Genomic DNA, 15005 nt, shown 5'->3' with positions numbered 1-15005 from the left:
TGGAGGGGTCCCCCAAGGCTCAGTCTTTGGACCCCTCTTCTTCTCCATCTACACTTCCTCCCTTGGTCAGTTAATAACCTCACATGGCTTCCAATACCACCTCTATGCCGATGACACTCAAATATATCTTTCTACTCCACAACTCCCCCTCTCAGTGTCCTTGCGTGCCACTAATCTACTAACTGACATATCTGTCTGGCTGTCACAACACTTCTTAAAACTCAACCTTTCAAAAACTGAGCTCTTGATATTTCCTCCACCCCGTGCACCTTCCCCCAACATTTCGGTTGAGATTAATAGCACAACTATCCATCCCTCCCCTCATGTCAAGGTCCTAGGTGTTATCCTTGACTCGGACCTCACCTTTCTTCCCCACATCTAATCACTATCCAAATCTTGCCGCCTTCACCTTCATAACATCTCAAAAATACGCCCCTTCCTTACCAATGAAACCGCTAAATTACTCATCCACTCGCTTGTTATCTCTCGTCTTGCCTACTGCAACTCCCTCCTCAATGGCCTACCTCTACACAGGCTATCCCCCCTTCAGTCCATCATGAATGCAACTGCTAGACTCATTCACCTGACCAACCCCTCAGTGTCTGCAACCCCTCCTCTATCAATCCCTACACTGGCTTCCACTTACCCAAAGGATAACATTCAAAATATTAACAAGCACTTATAAAGCCATCCACAACTCTGCCACCAGATATATCTCAAACCTTGTCTCAAAATATCACCCTAACCGTCCATTCCGCTCATCCTAAGACCTCCTGCTTTCCAGCTCCCAACTCATCCCATACTCGCCTCCAGGACTTCTCTAGAGTCTTTCCCATCCTCTGGAACTCTTTACCTGTCCGTCTATCTCCCACCTTGACTGCCTTTAGGCGTTCCCTAAAAACTCATCTCTTCTGGGAAGCCTATCCCACCTCAACCTAACCACTGAACCATCACGTTCTAAAACAATGCATCCCCTTATAGCTACCTCCTCGTGTATCACTTCTCCCTCCCTTTTAGATTGTAAGCCTTCATGGGCATGGCCCTCCTTACCAGCTTGTCTTGAATTGTATTGTGATTGTAATGTCTTTCTTATATTATAAAGCGCTGCACAAACTGTTGGCGCTATATAAATCCTGTATAATAATAATCATTTTTGCAGGGCTTGCCCCCCCAATTTGTTTGAGGTTCTGGTGAATTTACGTGGTGAGCGCAGAGGTGGTGGAGGCTTGGAGGGAGACCCAGAAGTCGGCTCCAGAAGATTCACCGCTGCCGCGACCTCCAATAGATCCTGGAAGGAGAGACGCCTACCATCTGCAGCATCAAAATAGTGAACGGCCAGATACGCCAATGTGAACATGATTTGTCTCCGGACAAGAGCAGAGCAGACCGCATTGACGGCTTTGTGTTTTTGGCCTCTTCAGCGGAGTAATCGGCAAATACAAGGAGGCGGTGAGCGTCCACTTCGAGGGACCGTGACGTGCGGTATTGTTGCAGCACTCTCATCCTGTCTGCATAATTGAGATATGCACAATTACCGGTCACGGTGCTGCATCCTCCTCCCTTGGTGGGCCCAAGCCAGGCACCCGCTCTACCAAGCAAGGCGATGGAATTATGATTTCAAAATGTACTGTTTATTTTTAGTCCTGATAAAAGGGAACATATAAAAGGCCAATAAAACACATTGGCTTACGTTATATGCGGAAATAAATATTCTCTTTCTGGACTCATAACAAGCAGTGTAGCCCTTCATTCTTCTTCTTTGTGGATCTCCCAAAGTGCTCCCTTGTGGCACTTTATGGTATTTAGTGCTGCCTCTCAAGGGATATTATACTCCTCCCCATAGCCTTCTATTTGACCAAAACAGACCAGAGTTTTTTGGATTTAATGCTTCCAATCCACTTGGCCACATCAGCCAAACACAAAGTGACTGGTCTGTGTTGTTGGTTCTCCCCCAATCATAGGTTGGGGGAGAGCCAGTTCTACAGCAAACACTCTATAGAGGTCTATAAAAAAAAAGGCAAACATGAGGAGTATAGCAGCTCCTAGAAGAGAGAAATTATGTCAAGATCTCTAGGTCCAGCTTTACAAACCACTTTTCTATTCTGAGGTCTATATTTGCTATATACAGGGGATGAGGAAAGCAACAGAAGGGCTATAAAGCTGTGGGTTCAAGGTAATATGTACTTGCCCTTTGAAAAATAGTACACACAAAAAGAAAAACCTTCCAAAACTACTCACTCGAGACTTCTCCTCCAGTCGTGTCATCATCACTATAGTGGCAGAACGCTGTTCCCATACCATGCGCCAGAAGTCTCCAAAGGTGTCTGGCAAAGGGCCTTGCGTTGCTATGTATGCATTTTGTTTTCGGTATCCATCAATATAGTTAGCGTTGATGTAGTCACTGCCCAGGATTCCTGCAAGAAACAAGAACTATTATGTATTTTAGGAAATTAGAAACAGGACTCAATTAAATTATTGTTCAAAAACATCTGGTCCCCTATGAAAAGAAATCCCTCAAAAAGAAGATGGTCTGGTGAATAGATCACAATTAGTTAAGTAATATAACAAATGTAATGATTAATAAACACATAAAGATACCTATACAAAACATTTAAAAACATTAAAACAGCTTCCCTAAATCACCCAAGTGAAATGATGTGAATGTTCAGATATATAAATCTCCTAAAAAAGGGGGGGGGCAGGAAGTCTCTGGTGCAGGTACAATGAAGATATATCAAAAATAGACTAGCCGAACTGTACTCACGTTGTGTTTGTAACTCGTGGTGGAAATAGTACTTAATATGTCTCACAACGATATTTGCAAGTGGACTGTTTCACAACGTGGTATCCAATTGTAGCAATTTCCTTTTCAAAGGGATCCGCTTCAGTAGCGGAGCAGTGGTTCCTTTTGTTATGCTTCTTCCCCCGTCTGATTTATATCACTGTGTGGGATTGAGTTCCAATTTGAGGGAGAGAAGCCATAGGGAGAGTGTCCACTCGTGCGGCCGCACTGTGGGATGAAGTTTGATAAACTCGGCAGCTGCACAGATCCCCATAATGGATCACTTAATGTTCGAGTGAAAGCAGGACAGGGGATCTGTGCAGCTGCCGAGTTCAGTGGATTGGACAATCTCGATGCGGTCTTTGCCTGAGCACAGCGGCAATAGATTGTACTCACTGTGGCCGAGACCGGGAGACGGGAGTGAATCCCTGTCAGTGTAACATACACAGTTCCTATTCCTCCCCGGGTCACTGAACACACTGCCGAGAGGACTTTATCAAACTTCATCCCACAGTGCGGCCGCACGAGTGGACACTCTCCCTATGGCTTCTCTCCCTCAAATTGGAATTCAATCCCACACAGTGATATAAATCAGACGGGGGAAGAAGCATAACAAAAGGAACCACTGCTCCGCTACTGAAGCGGATCCCTTTGAAAAGGAAATTGCTACAATTGGATACCACGTTGTGAAACAGTCCACTTGCAAATATCGTTGTGGGACATATTAAGTACTATTTCCACCACGAGTTACAAACACAACGTGAGTACAGTTCGGCTAGTCTATTTTTGATATATCTTCATTGTACCTGCACCAGAGACTTCCTGCCCCCCCCCTTTTTTAGGAGATTTATATATCTGAACATTCACATCATTTCACTTGGGTGATTTAGGGAAGCTGTTTTAATGTTTTTAAATGTTTTGTATAGGTATCTTTATGTGTTTATTAATCATTAAATTTGTTATACTACTTAACTAATTGTGATCTATTCACCAGACCATCTTCTTTTTGAGGGATTTCTTTTCATAGGGGACTAGATGTTTTTGAATAGTCTATTTGAAACCCTGAATTTTGGTCAAATACACACATATATATATATATATATAGTATTGTCTTATTTAGCGTTAGACTCCTTTTTTGTCCCCTTGCCTTTCTAAATCAATTAAATTATTGACATTAAGATTTTAACGAATAATATACAATTAACTTTCACTATTCGAAGTACAGGCTCATGATTATACAAGGCAATCAGGATTAAAGTGCATGTAATACTGTATTAAAAAAATGTGATCACCTAGGGGCATGTGTCAATGAGCTTTTGTTTGCATCAAATAGGTTTTGAATTCTCAAACAAGTCTATGGGAATGCAAAACCTTCTTTAACCGCTTCCTGTCCGTACACAAACGGTCGGACAGGAGCCTTCTAGATGCGGGTGGGCAATTTAAAACATCCTTCCCCACCCCTACTCGTGTGCGCCGATGATCTCCCTCTGATCTCCTGCCCATTCTCTGAATCCTGGAATTGATGTATATTACATCACTTCCGCATTCAGCTGTGATTCCCGGCAACAGAACCTGGAGAGAGGCTGGTGAAGCAGGTCTCTGCTTCATAAGCTTCTTTGGGGGTCCCTAGGTGACATTAGGGGTCTTAAAGACCCCTGATGTCTCCATAAAGAGGACTTGTTACTGTAAATTGGCTATCACATAGGGGGCTTGTTAGTGGTAAAAGCTTTTAAAGAGCCAATTTTGGGTATGGTATTTTTTTGTGATTTCCCAGGAGTGTGCAATTCTTGACGTGTTTGGTGCCTATTTACCCGACGTGACCCCATCTTTTATATTTTACCAAAAAATGTGGGTAATAAAAATGCTGTATATTATAATGTTTAGGGAAAACTGTTTTTTTTTTCTTCAAAAACTTCGGTCCTTTTTTTCGTTAAATACTAAAAAATAAATACCACCAAAAGAAAAATCTATCTGTCCCCAAAAAATGGTATAAAATTCATTTCAGTACAGCGTTGCATGGCTGAATAAATGTCAAAGTACCGCAGCGTTGAATACTGAAAAAAGGCCTGGACAGGAAGGGGGTTTAACACCCCGGTCTTCGATTGGTTAGGAAGATCAAATGCAGGTCAAAAACACCTGTAACTGAATTCTGAATGATCTCAGAAGTGTCTCAAACTGATGTTAAACTGATGAAATTGACACAAGCCCAAAGTCCGTTGACACAGGCTCTAATGGTCTCATCAATTCTACTCCACAACTTCCTATAATACAAGAAAGACAATCAAGTATATTAGTTAAAAAAAAATAAAAAAATCTATCTATCTAAAAACCCTGAAAACAGGGTAATAATGACAGATTACCCTTTACCACTCATAGGAAGGAAGATCAAATTAGGCTCTGCATTACTAGTATGTGTTTCCTGCCTGGAATTAATATGCTATCTGTTTTGACATTATTTTACCTTACCCTATTACAAGCCAGCCTACACTTCAAAGCTAATTACATCTAAAAGCAAAATACAATTTAAAAAAATGGTGCAAATTACAAAAAAGGTATTGCTATCAAATATCGCATCCATAACAGAATAGAACCTGAAAATAAAATGAAAACATTTTTTATTAATAACCTTGAAGCCCATTTCCACCTTTGCAGAGGCATTTAAAAAAAACAACATATGCCAGCAATGTACACCAAGTGTACATGAAGCAGGCATATGCAGCTGATGAATATGAACACAGAAACTTAAATTTTTTGTTAGCTTTCCTCTTAATATCCGCATATCTGTGCAAGAATTGTGTGTATACCTTCCCCCCCTCCGGACAGTTTATTGTGTGTAAAGGCATAGCTGATGTTTACTGATCATGTTATAATGGGTGACAGGGAGGGGGACAGCTGATTAGAGTCTGACATCCTGGTGCCAGACTGATTTTCCTGAGGAGAAAATTTTTAGGCTTCAGGCCCAATAAAACCTTCATTAAAAAAATGAAGAAAGCCTGCAATGTGAGACATGTATACATTATCACTACACCTCTTCATTACCACAATAAATGCTAATCACTTACATACACTATATTGCCAAAAGTAATGGGACGCCTGCCTTTACAAGCACATAAACTTTAATGGCATCCTAGTCTTAGTCCGTAGGGTTCCATATTGAGTTGGCCCACCCAGCTTCAACTCTTCTGGGAAGGCTGTCCACAAGGTTTAGGAGTGTGTCTATGGGAATGTTTGACCATTTTTCCAGAAGCGCATTTGTGAGGTCAGGTACTGATGTTGGATGAGAAGGCCTGGCTCACAGTCTCCGCTCTAAATCATGCCAAAAGTGTTCTATCAGGTTGAGGTCAGGACTCGGTGCAGGCCAGTCAAGCTCCTCCACTCCAAACTCGCTCATCGATGTCTTTATGGACCTTTGTGCACTGGTGCGCACTCATGTTGGAACAGGAAGGGGCCATCCCCAAACTGTTCCGACAAAGTTGGGAGCATGAAATTGCCCAAAATATCTTGGTATGCTGATGCCTTAAGAGTTCCTTTCACTGGAACTAAGGGGCCAAGCACAACCCCTGAAAAACATCCCCACACCATAATACCCCCCTCCACCAAACTTTACACTTGCCACAATGCAGTCAGGCAAGTACCGTTCTCCTGGCAACCGCCAAACGCAGACACGTCCATCAGATTGCCAGATAGAGAAGCATGATTCGTCACTCCAGAGAACACGTCTCTACTTCTCTAGAGTCTAGTGGCGGCGTGCTTTACACCACTGCATCGGACGATTTGCATTGCACTTGGTGATGGAAGGCTTGGATGCAACTGCTCGGCCATGGAAACCCATTCCATGAAGCTCTCTACGCACTGTTGTTGTGCCAAACTGAAGGCCACACAAAGTTTGGAGGTCTGTAGCTATTGACTCTGCAGACAGTTGGCAACTTCTGTGCACTGTGCGGTTCAGAATGCGCCGATCCCGCTCTGTCATTTTACATGGCCTACCACTTTGTGGCTGAGTTGCTGTTGTTCCCAGTTGCTTCCAGTTTGTTATAATACCACTAACAGTTGACCGTGGAGTATTTAGTAGCAAGGAAATTTCACGGAACACCTGAATCCATTGATTTGGAGGGTGTTCCAATACTTTTGCCAATATAGTGTAGGTGGAAATGGAATTTAAAGGGTAATTCCAGATTCCCAGCAAATGTGGGAAAGCAAAATTACTAAGGATGCACCGATACCGATACTAGTATTGATGCCGATACCGAGTATTTGGGCGAGTACTCGTACTCGCCACAAATGCTCCCGATGCCTATCCTAAACTTTCATTATTAGGAAGCCCGGCGCTGCATCATTACACGCTGCCCGGCATCCTGATTGGCCAGGAAGTCGGCCGGGGGGAGTGGTAATGATTCACCCCACGGCTTCTGGATTGGCCGGGAAGCCGGCTTCATACTCCCTCATCACTTGGTGACTAGGAAACCTGGAGCCAGCTTCCCGGCCAATCAGGAAGTCGGGGGGCGTGTATTCACTTGAGGCCCAGCTTCCTAATTGGTTGGGAAGCTGGCTAATCAAGAAGCAGGGTGGTGAGTGATTAACCTAATGTTAACATTTTGCTGGGCTGGGCATCTTTTTCAGAGAAACATCTGGACCAATGTGATCAACGTGACCCAGGAGATTTACCTTTCAAACAAGGCCATTATTACTTACGTTACGTATACCTGTCTGTACCAAACTAGGGTAAATTACATTTTATTACATTACAGAAAAAGCTAAAGTATTCGTTTCATAAGAAAAGTTGAGATTTGCAATTATCCTTGCTGGATTGTTTTGGTATGTGTTTTACTAAAGTAACCTTAAAGTGACATTAAACCCTCAGATTTTTTAACATAAACCAATACTGTAATGTGTGCCTTACTGTAATCCATGGTTGTTTCACTTCTCTTTGCTGCTCTTCCTTTTAAATCCTCATGTCTTCTCATGCTTGGGGAGAACTTCCCTTTGCAGAGTGCCTCTTCCTGTAGTGCTGGCTCAGGTTGCAAGCCTACACACAGACACTGTGTATCCATTCCAGAGACAAGGCAGTCTGCTGCAAAACATAAGTTCTGCCCAGCATGAGAACAGATACAGATTTAAAAGGAAGAGCAGCAAAGAGAAGGGAAACAACCAAGTTATACATGTTAACCTAACTCTAAAGAAGACTATTTATTACATAGAGTTAGATTTCTGTATTGAGCATTTATCTACCTTCAACAGGCATAAGGATAACCCGAGAGTGATCGTAGGCAATCACATTAGCATAACGATTTTTCGGTTTGTTGACTTCAAGATTGGAGTGCTCCCATGTAAACTGCTGTCCAGGATCAATTGACTGAAAAAAACAGTTTAACATCGAGTAGTGAAAAATCATGCCATATACCGTTTATGAATATATTAAACAACAATATTATAAAAACAGGAATGTTAAAATATAAAAAAATAGATCTAACCTAATTTTTATACTTACATAAACTACAGTTATCTCTTTAGTTCAGGACAGTGCGGGAAAGAGTTTACATTTCTGTGAAGTATTTTGTCGACACCCAAACATAGAATGTGTGCAGGCATCCCCAGACAAGAAAGCACAGACATTAATGAAAACATTGCCAGAGTTTACTTTTATTAAAAATATGCTTTCTTTGTGTGTCCCCATTGCAGAGATTTCCCATCACTTCCTGTTCTGCTCGTAAGTGAAGAGAAATCTCCACAATAGGCACACAAATAGAAAACAAAACCAGGAGGTTCTTCTTCGCTCTATCCAAAATGAAATAAAAAATTTGTGCTTTATGGAATTTGGGACAGATATAAAAATAACAATTACTGTAGATCTGTGTTCATTCAATGCCATGTATATTTAAAAGGCAGCTAGTGTAAATACAGGAATTTGTCATAATATTTTCCTGTATACCCTGTAGACCAGCAATCGGACCAGAAAAAGGAAGGTCAGCACTACCAGCTAGTCAGGCTATGCTGCAGTGCTCTCACAAGCAGGGTTTCTAAACGAAAAGATTCAGCAATTTGTGGGTGTTCTTCAGTAAGCTCTGCTGCTGCATTGGAGTATAAGGAACTGACTGTGGTGCGTGAAAGGATCCTGAATCTTCGTTATGGATGCACAGATTTACAAGTCAATTGTCAAGTTAATAATTTACATACATTATGTGTATTTCAAGTGTGTATTTTGTTTTAAAGAACTTAAGTCTAATGGATAAGCAGAATATAATTTTAAAATCCACAAGCTTCTGCTTGCACAAAAGTATTACATGAATTATAAAATAATGTGTAAACTGTATACACACTCTGCTTCTTACCTCATACTCCTGAGATAACTTCAGGTTATCATTGGCTTTTAGGTGTTCTGTGTGCTCAGAAAGTTCAGAAATTGGAATTGGTGGATGATTAAGCATGCCTGGAAAAAAAAAGAAAATGAGGAAAACAAAATTTAATTTACTCTAAGTTATTAAAACAAGGTCAGAGAAATGCTTTGAATGCGAGATCCTCAATGGAAGGACATATGTTAGAACCAGTTTATAGTCAAGGATCTAAATTTTATTCTAAAAGTTAGAAAGCACATCTACAGTCTACCAATGAATCCATATTCTTTGGGCCACTTTTGCATTTACAAAATAGGGTGAAAGTGATTCAGTGGCCAAGTATGTCTCCTGATCTGAACCCAATCGAACACCTATGCGGAATTCTGAGGAGACAAGTTGAACATTACTCTCCATCCAGCATCCAGGCTCTAAAAGAGGTCGCTCTTGAAGAATGGAAAAAGACAGAAGTTGCAATATGTCGCCAACTTGTTCATTTCATGCCTAGAAGACTTGGTGCTGTCCTTACAAATCATGGAGGTCACACAAAATACTAGCTGTAGTAGTTTTTGTTGTGGGGTGTATTCATTTTTGCTTTGCCTAATTTGCCATACAAATTAATTTATATATATACACACACACACACACACACACACACACATCAGAGTATAGCATCAAGTCAATGAAATCCTGGGATATTGATCAGGTCAGTTAAGTAGCAGAGCGGGTTGTTAATCAGTTTCAGCTGCTTTGGTGTTAAAGGAGAACTATGGGGTTAAGGCTTTCCCCCGTAGTTCTCCTTAGGGTTACGGGAGGACACAAACTAGCGTCCTCCCGTCAACCTAGGCTCAGTGCTCGGTATACTGAGACGCGACAGTATACCGCAACCTGCTTCTCGCGGTATACTAAGATGCCGCAGCTGAAGCGTATTCCGACAATTATGTCTGGATCCGCCCAGCTGCATGACTGACAGCTGGCTCTGCCTACCTAGAGTCAGAGCCAGCTGTCCCCGCCCCCGAGTGTTCGCTCACCTCCCGATCTACTGAGCCGACCTGTGACCGTCTCATTGTCACAGGTCGGCTAGAACTATGAGGTGAGTGAAAAGCACTCACCTCATAGTTCTCCTTTAATTAAATTAACAACAGTTGCACTAGATGGGCAACAATGAGACCACCTCCAAAACAGGAATGGTTTTACAGGTGGAGACAACTGAAATTTTTTTCCCTACTCATCTTTTCTGACTTTTTTTTTAACTAGTTTTGCATGTGGCTAGAGTCAGTGTCACTAGTGGTAGCATGAGGCAATACCTGGACCCTATAGAGGTTGCACAGTTCTTGCTGCTAAGGGTGGCCCAACCAGTTATTAGGTTTAGGGGGCAAACACTTTTTCACACAGGGCCATGTGGGTTTGGATTTTGTTTTCCCTTAATAATAAAAACCTTCCTTTAAAAACTGCATGTTGTGTTTACTTTTGTTATCTTTGACTAATATTTAAATTTGTTTGATGATCTGAAACATTAAAGTGTGACAAACGTGCAAAACAATGAAAAATCAGGACGGGGACCAACACTTTTTCACACAACTGTATATATACACACACACACCTACACGCATATATATATATTGTGTGTGTGTGCTCGCGTGTGTGTGTATATACACTGAGTGGCCAGATTATTATGACGACCCCATCAGTACTTTGTTGGGCCACCTTTTGCCTTCAATACTGCAGCGATTCTTCTTGGCATTGACACCACGAGATGTTGAAAGGTGATGCGAGGAATCTTACACCATGCCTGATGAATAGCACAAACCAGTTCTGTGAGATTTGATGGTTGTGGAACCAGCTGCCTGATGGCTCTTTCAACTTCGTCCCACAAATGCTCAATTGGATTGAGATCTGGTGATTGCGGGGGCCACCTAAGCAAGGTAAAGTCTCCCTCATGTTCTTGAAACCACTCCTGCACAAAACGAGCACCGTGGCATGGCGCATTGTCTTGTTGGAAGAATGGCTAGGGCCCCCGTGCAATGCATGGATTTATTGGCTTGCGTGGATGCATTTGTTTTGAACGCAGTATATGAAAGGAACGTGCGTTTGTTATCTCTAGTGCGCCTGATCAACCGCTGGAGATAATATGACGTTGTCCCTGTAAATAAGCACGCATGAGAATCATAGTAACGTAATTGGGCATTGAACACTGAGCAATGCTGGATAAGGTTCTCTCCAGTGGTAATTGGAGATGATATGTTGATATGTAGTGAGGAAGTGATGTTGGTTGTTGACATCACTTCCTGTTTGAAATCACTTCCTGTCTGACATCACTTCCTGTTAGGCAGCTATAAAAATAAACAAATACCTGTGCTGGCTCTCTAAGAATGGAACTAGCAAGAAAGCAACACCTGTCTCCTGTGTCCTAACTCTACATGCTTCTACAGAGGTACTTCCAGTCCTTGCACAAAAGAGCATAATACAACTGTGCTTTTAAGCACGGGGGAAATTCTGTGTGTTTGACATACTTTGGCGCAGTTTAGTGCGGCATGGATTTGTGCGTTGAACCAAGCGAATTTCCATAACAACACACACACACACATATATATGCACACACACACACACACACACACATACATACACGGTCATGGGCAAATATATTGGCACCACTGCATTTCTGTCAGTTAATGCACCACTTTGCGCAGCAAATTGTTGCAATTACAAATGTTTAGGTACCCTTAATTAATATTTGGTAGCACAGCCCTTGAAAAAAATAACTGAAATCAATCGCTTCCTGTAACCATCTGAGTTTCTTACACCTCTCTACAGGAATTTTGGACCACTCGTCTTTCACCAACTGCTCCAGGTCTCTCAGATTGGAAGGTTTCCTTTTCCCAACTGCCGTTTTGAGATCTCTCCACAGGTGCTCTATGAGATTTAGATCTGGACTGCTGGTCAATCTAGTACTCTACATTGCTTTGCCTGAAACCATTTCTGGGTGCTTCGAGTCACTGTCCTGCTGTAAGACCCAACTTTCTGACACTGGACCCTACATTGCACCCCATCATTCTTTGGTAGTCTTCAGATTTCTCAATGCCATGCGCACAGTCAAGCCATCCAGAGGCAGCAAACAACCCCAAAACATCATGTTCCATGTTTAACTGTAGGGACTGTACAAGTCACAATGTTTGACTTTCTTTCTTTAAAGGCTTCATTACTTTTTCTGAAAACCGTAGAATGATGGGCTTTACCAAAAAGCTGTAATTTTGTTTCGTCTGTCCACAGCACATTCTGCCAAAAGGATTTTGACTTCTTCAGGTACGTTTTGGAAAACTCCAATCTGCCTTTTTTTGTTTGTGTCAGCAGTGAGGTCCTCCTGGGTCTCCTACCATAGCGTCCCTTTTCATTCAGATGGTGACATACAGTGCGAGCTGACACAGTTGTACCCTGTGCCTGAAGGTCAGCTTGAATTTGTCTGGAAGTTGAACGAGGGTCTTTATCCACCATTCGAACAATGCTTTGTGGCAATCTTTGATCAATTGTTCTTTTTCGTCCACGTCCAGGGAGATTAGCTACAATGCCATGGGCTGTAAAGTTCTTGACAATGTTGTGCACAGTGGACACAGGAACATTAAGATCTCTGGAAATCACAGAAACCTTGAGATCGGCCATGCTTTTCCACAAAAACTTGGAATTCAGTTATTTCTTGCAATTTGGAGGCGGTGCCAATAATTTTGCCCAGTCCATTTTTGGAGTTATGCGTGGAACGTGTCAGCATTGGCTTTTTTTTTCTTCACTGTTATGTGTCATACCAATACAAACAACAGAAATGAACATGAGAATGCCTAAACATTTGTGATTGCAACAATTTTCTGCGCAAAGTGCTGCATTATCTGACAGAAATGAAGGGGTGCCAATATCGGGTTTTGCTGCCATTTTTGGCCCCCATTGGTTTGCCAGCCCTTGGCCGGTAGAAGTAGAGGGAATAGTGGCATTTTGTCAAACATCCTCGTTATTCGAGATCTATCCCATAGTAGCTGCAGCTAAAGCATGGGGCCCGTCATGGTCAGGACATAGTCATATTCCACACAGATAATCAAGAAACTGCAGACATTATCAACAAAGGTAGATCAAAGTCCCTGATGATCATGTGATTTCTTCGTAGGTTGACATGGCTCTCCCTTCAACACGAGTTCAATATAATTTGTTATTACATTCCTGGTGTATGTAACGTGGCGGCTGATGCTCTGTCCAGAGTAAAATTCCATATTTTCTTTCAACAGAACCCTGATGCATACGCGGTTCCTACGCCAGTTCACGTATTCCAGCATCTAGTTCTGGACTAGAGAGGCACCGGTAAAACGCAGCTAGGTTAATCAATAACTCCGTCAAATAATACCCACAAGGCATACGATGTGGCGCGGAAAACTTTAAATTTCTTCCAGGGCAAATACGTTACTCAAGATCCCAGTAGTATAGCTTACATATTAGCTTTCATCTCATACTGTCATTCGGACCTCAAACTTGCGTACAATACCATCCTATTATACTTGGCAGGTATGCAACATTTCCTTGCATTAATTTACCCAGATAAGACAGTCTTTGTTTTCCGCGCATCCTGTCCTAGCCATTCTCAAAGGCATCCAAAAATTAGGTAGCCGATTGCGTGGTACCAGGTTACCCATATCCGGCCACTTATTTAGGGCCATGTCTGTCATTTTGGATAGATCCCCGTTCGGTGATACCCAAAGTGTAGTTTTGAAAGCTGCAATCGAATTTACCTCCCCTAGCTCCAAATCTGTCCCGGTGCCCAAGAGGAACTTGAATCGTTTCCCTAACTATTACTTGTTAACTCTTGAGCGTTGCAAGACGAATCAGGTAGGTGCACCGACACATAACAAGTTATTTCCCTCTGGCAATGCTTGGTGCCCAGTCTCAGTGCTGGATTGTCTCATGGCCAAATTGTCACAGATACTGCCGCATGGGCCTTTGTTGCCTTTTCCAAGTGCCCCTCTCTCCTCACAGCAGTTCATCTTACACATCCGCCTGCTCCTTGGGCAGTTAGGGGTCAATCCTAAATGCTATTCCGGGCACTCGTTTCGCATAGGGGCAGTTTCAGCAGCCTCCCGGCATGAAGTGCCTGCTCACGTCATTAAACGACTGGGCAGGTGGAATTCTGCATGCTTCAGCAGGTACATTCCAAATCCACAAGTGGAGATGGCAAAAGCATTTTCTAAGTTGGCTGTATAATGTAGTCACGAATAAAGATCCATTATCTCTAAATTGTTGGATTTTGTCCCCTTATTGGCGTACTGTCCATCTGGACCATGGCACACCTCAGGTCGGTATGTTTGTCTATTTGTCTATTTATTTCTGTGCACAGGAAGGAAACACATACATGAGTCATCGGGCATTCCGGTCTTCAGCAGTTCCGTGCCATGCATGCGCATTCCGAGTACAGGTAAGCAGACTCTGATTACAAGTTTGAAGGCTAACTTGTTAGCCTGGATTTGTGGGAGGAGTCTGCGCCTTCACAGCCCTCATATGCCGCCCGCTCAGGCTTCCGGGGACGTGAGGTGTTCAAGCGTGACCCTCCCTTCCCCCGGTTTTCACTCACCACATACTCAGGGTATGCCCCCTTATTGGCGTACTGTCCACCCGGACCATGGCACACCTCAGGTCGGTATGTTTGTCTACTTGTCTATTTATTTCTGTGCACAGGAAGGAAACGCATACATGAGACACCGGGCATTCCGGTCTTCAGCAGTTCTGTGCCATGCATGAGCATTACAAGTACAGGTAAGCAGACTCTGATTACAAATATATATATATCTATATATAAAATATAGATATATATAGATATAGATCTATATATATATAGATATAGATCTATATATCTATATATATAT

The 15005-nt window shown here is 42.5% G+C and overlaps 1 protein-coding gene across 1 annotated transcript in view; it reads right to left on the bottom strand.

Moving 5' to 3' along the window:
* Positions 1-15005, bottom strand: part of LOC108794331 (receptor-type tyrosine-protein phosphatase S-like) — a 291487-nt gene that overhangs the window by 25968 nt on the left and 250514 nt on the right. Inside the window, exons 24-26 of the mRNA XM_018565355.1 lie at positions 9112-9209; positions 8012-8135; positions 2239-2414 (exon numbers count right to left, since the gene is read on the bottom strand). Of these exons, the coding sequence (XP_018420857.1) occupies positions 2239-2414; positions 8012-8135; positions 9112-9209 (398 nt within the window). The remainder of the gene's footprint in view (positions 1-2238; positions 2415-8011; positions 8136-9111; positions 9210-15005) is intronic.

Source organism: Nanorana parkeri, unplaced genomic scaffold (assembly GCF_000935625.1).
Source record: "Nanorana parkeri isolate BGI_ZX_2015 unplaced genomic scaffold, ASM93562v1 scaffold836, whole genome shotgun sequence".
NCBI classification, from domain to species: Eukaryota; Metazoa; Chordata; class Amphibia; order Anura; family Dicroglossidae; genus Nanorana; species Nanorana parkeri.
The sequence above is the reverse complement of the archived record's forward strand: the minus strand, read 5'-3'. Positions and strand labels throughout refer to the sequence as shown.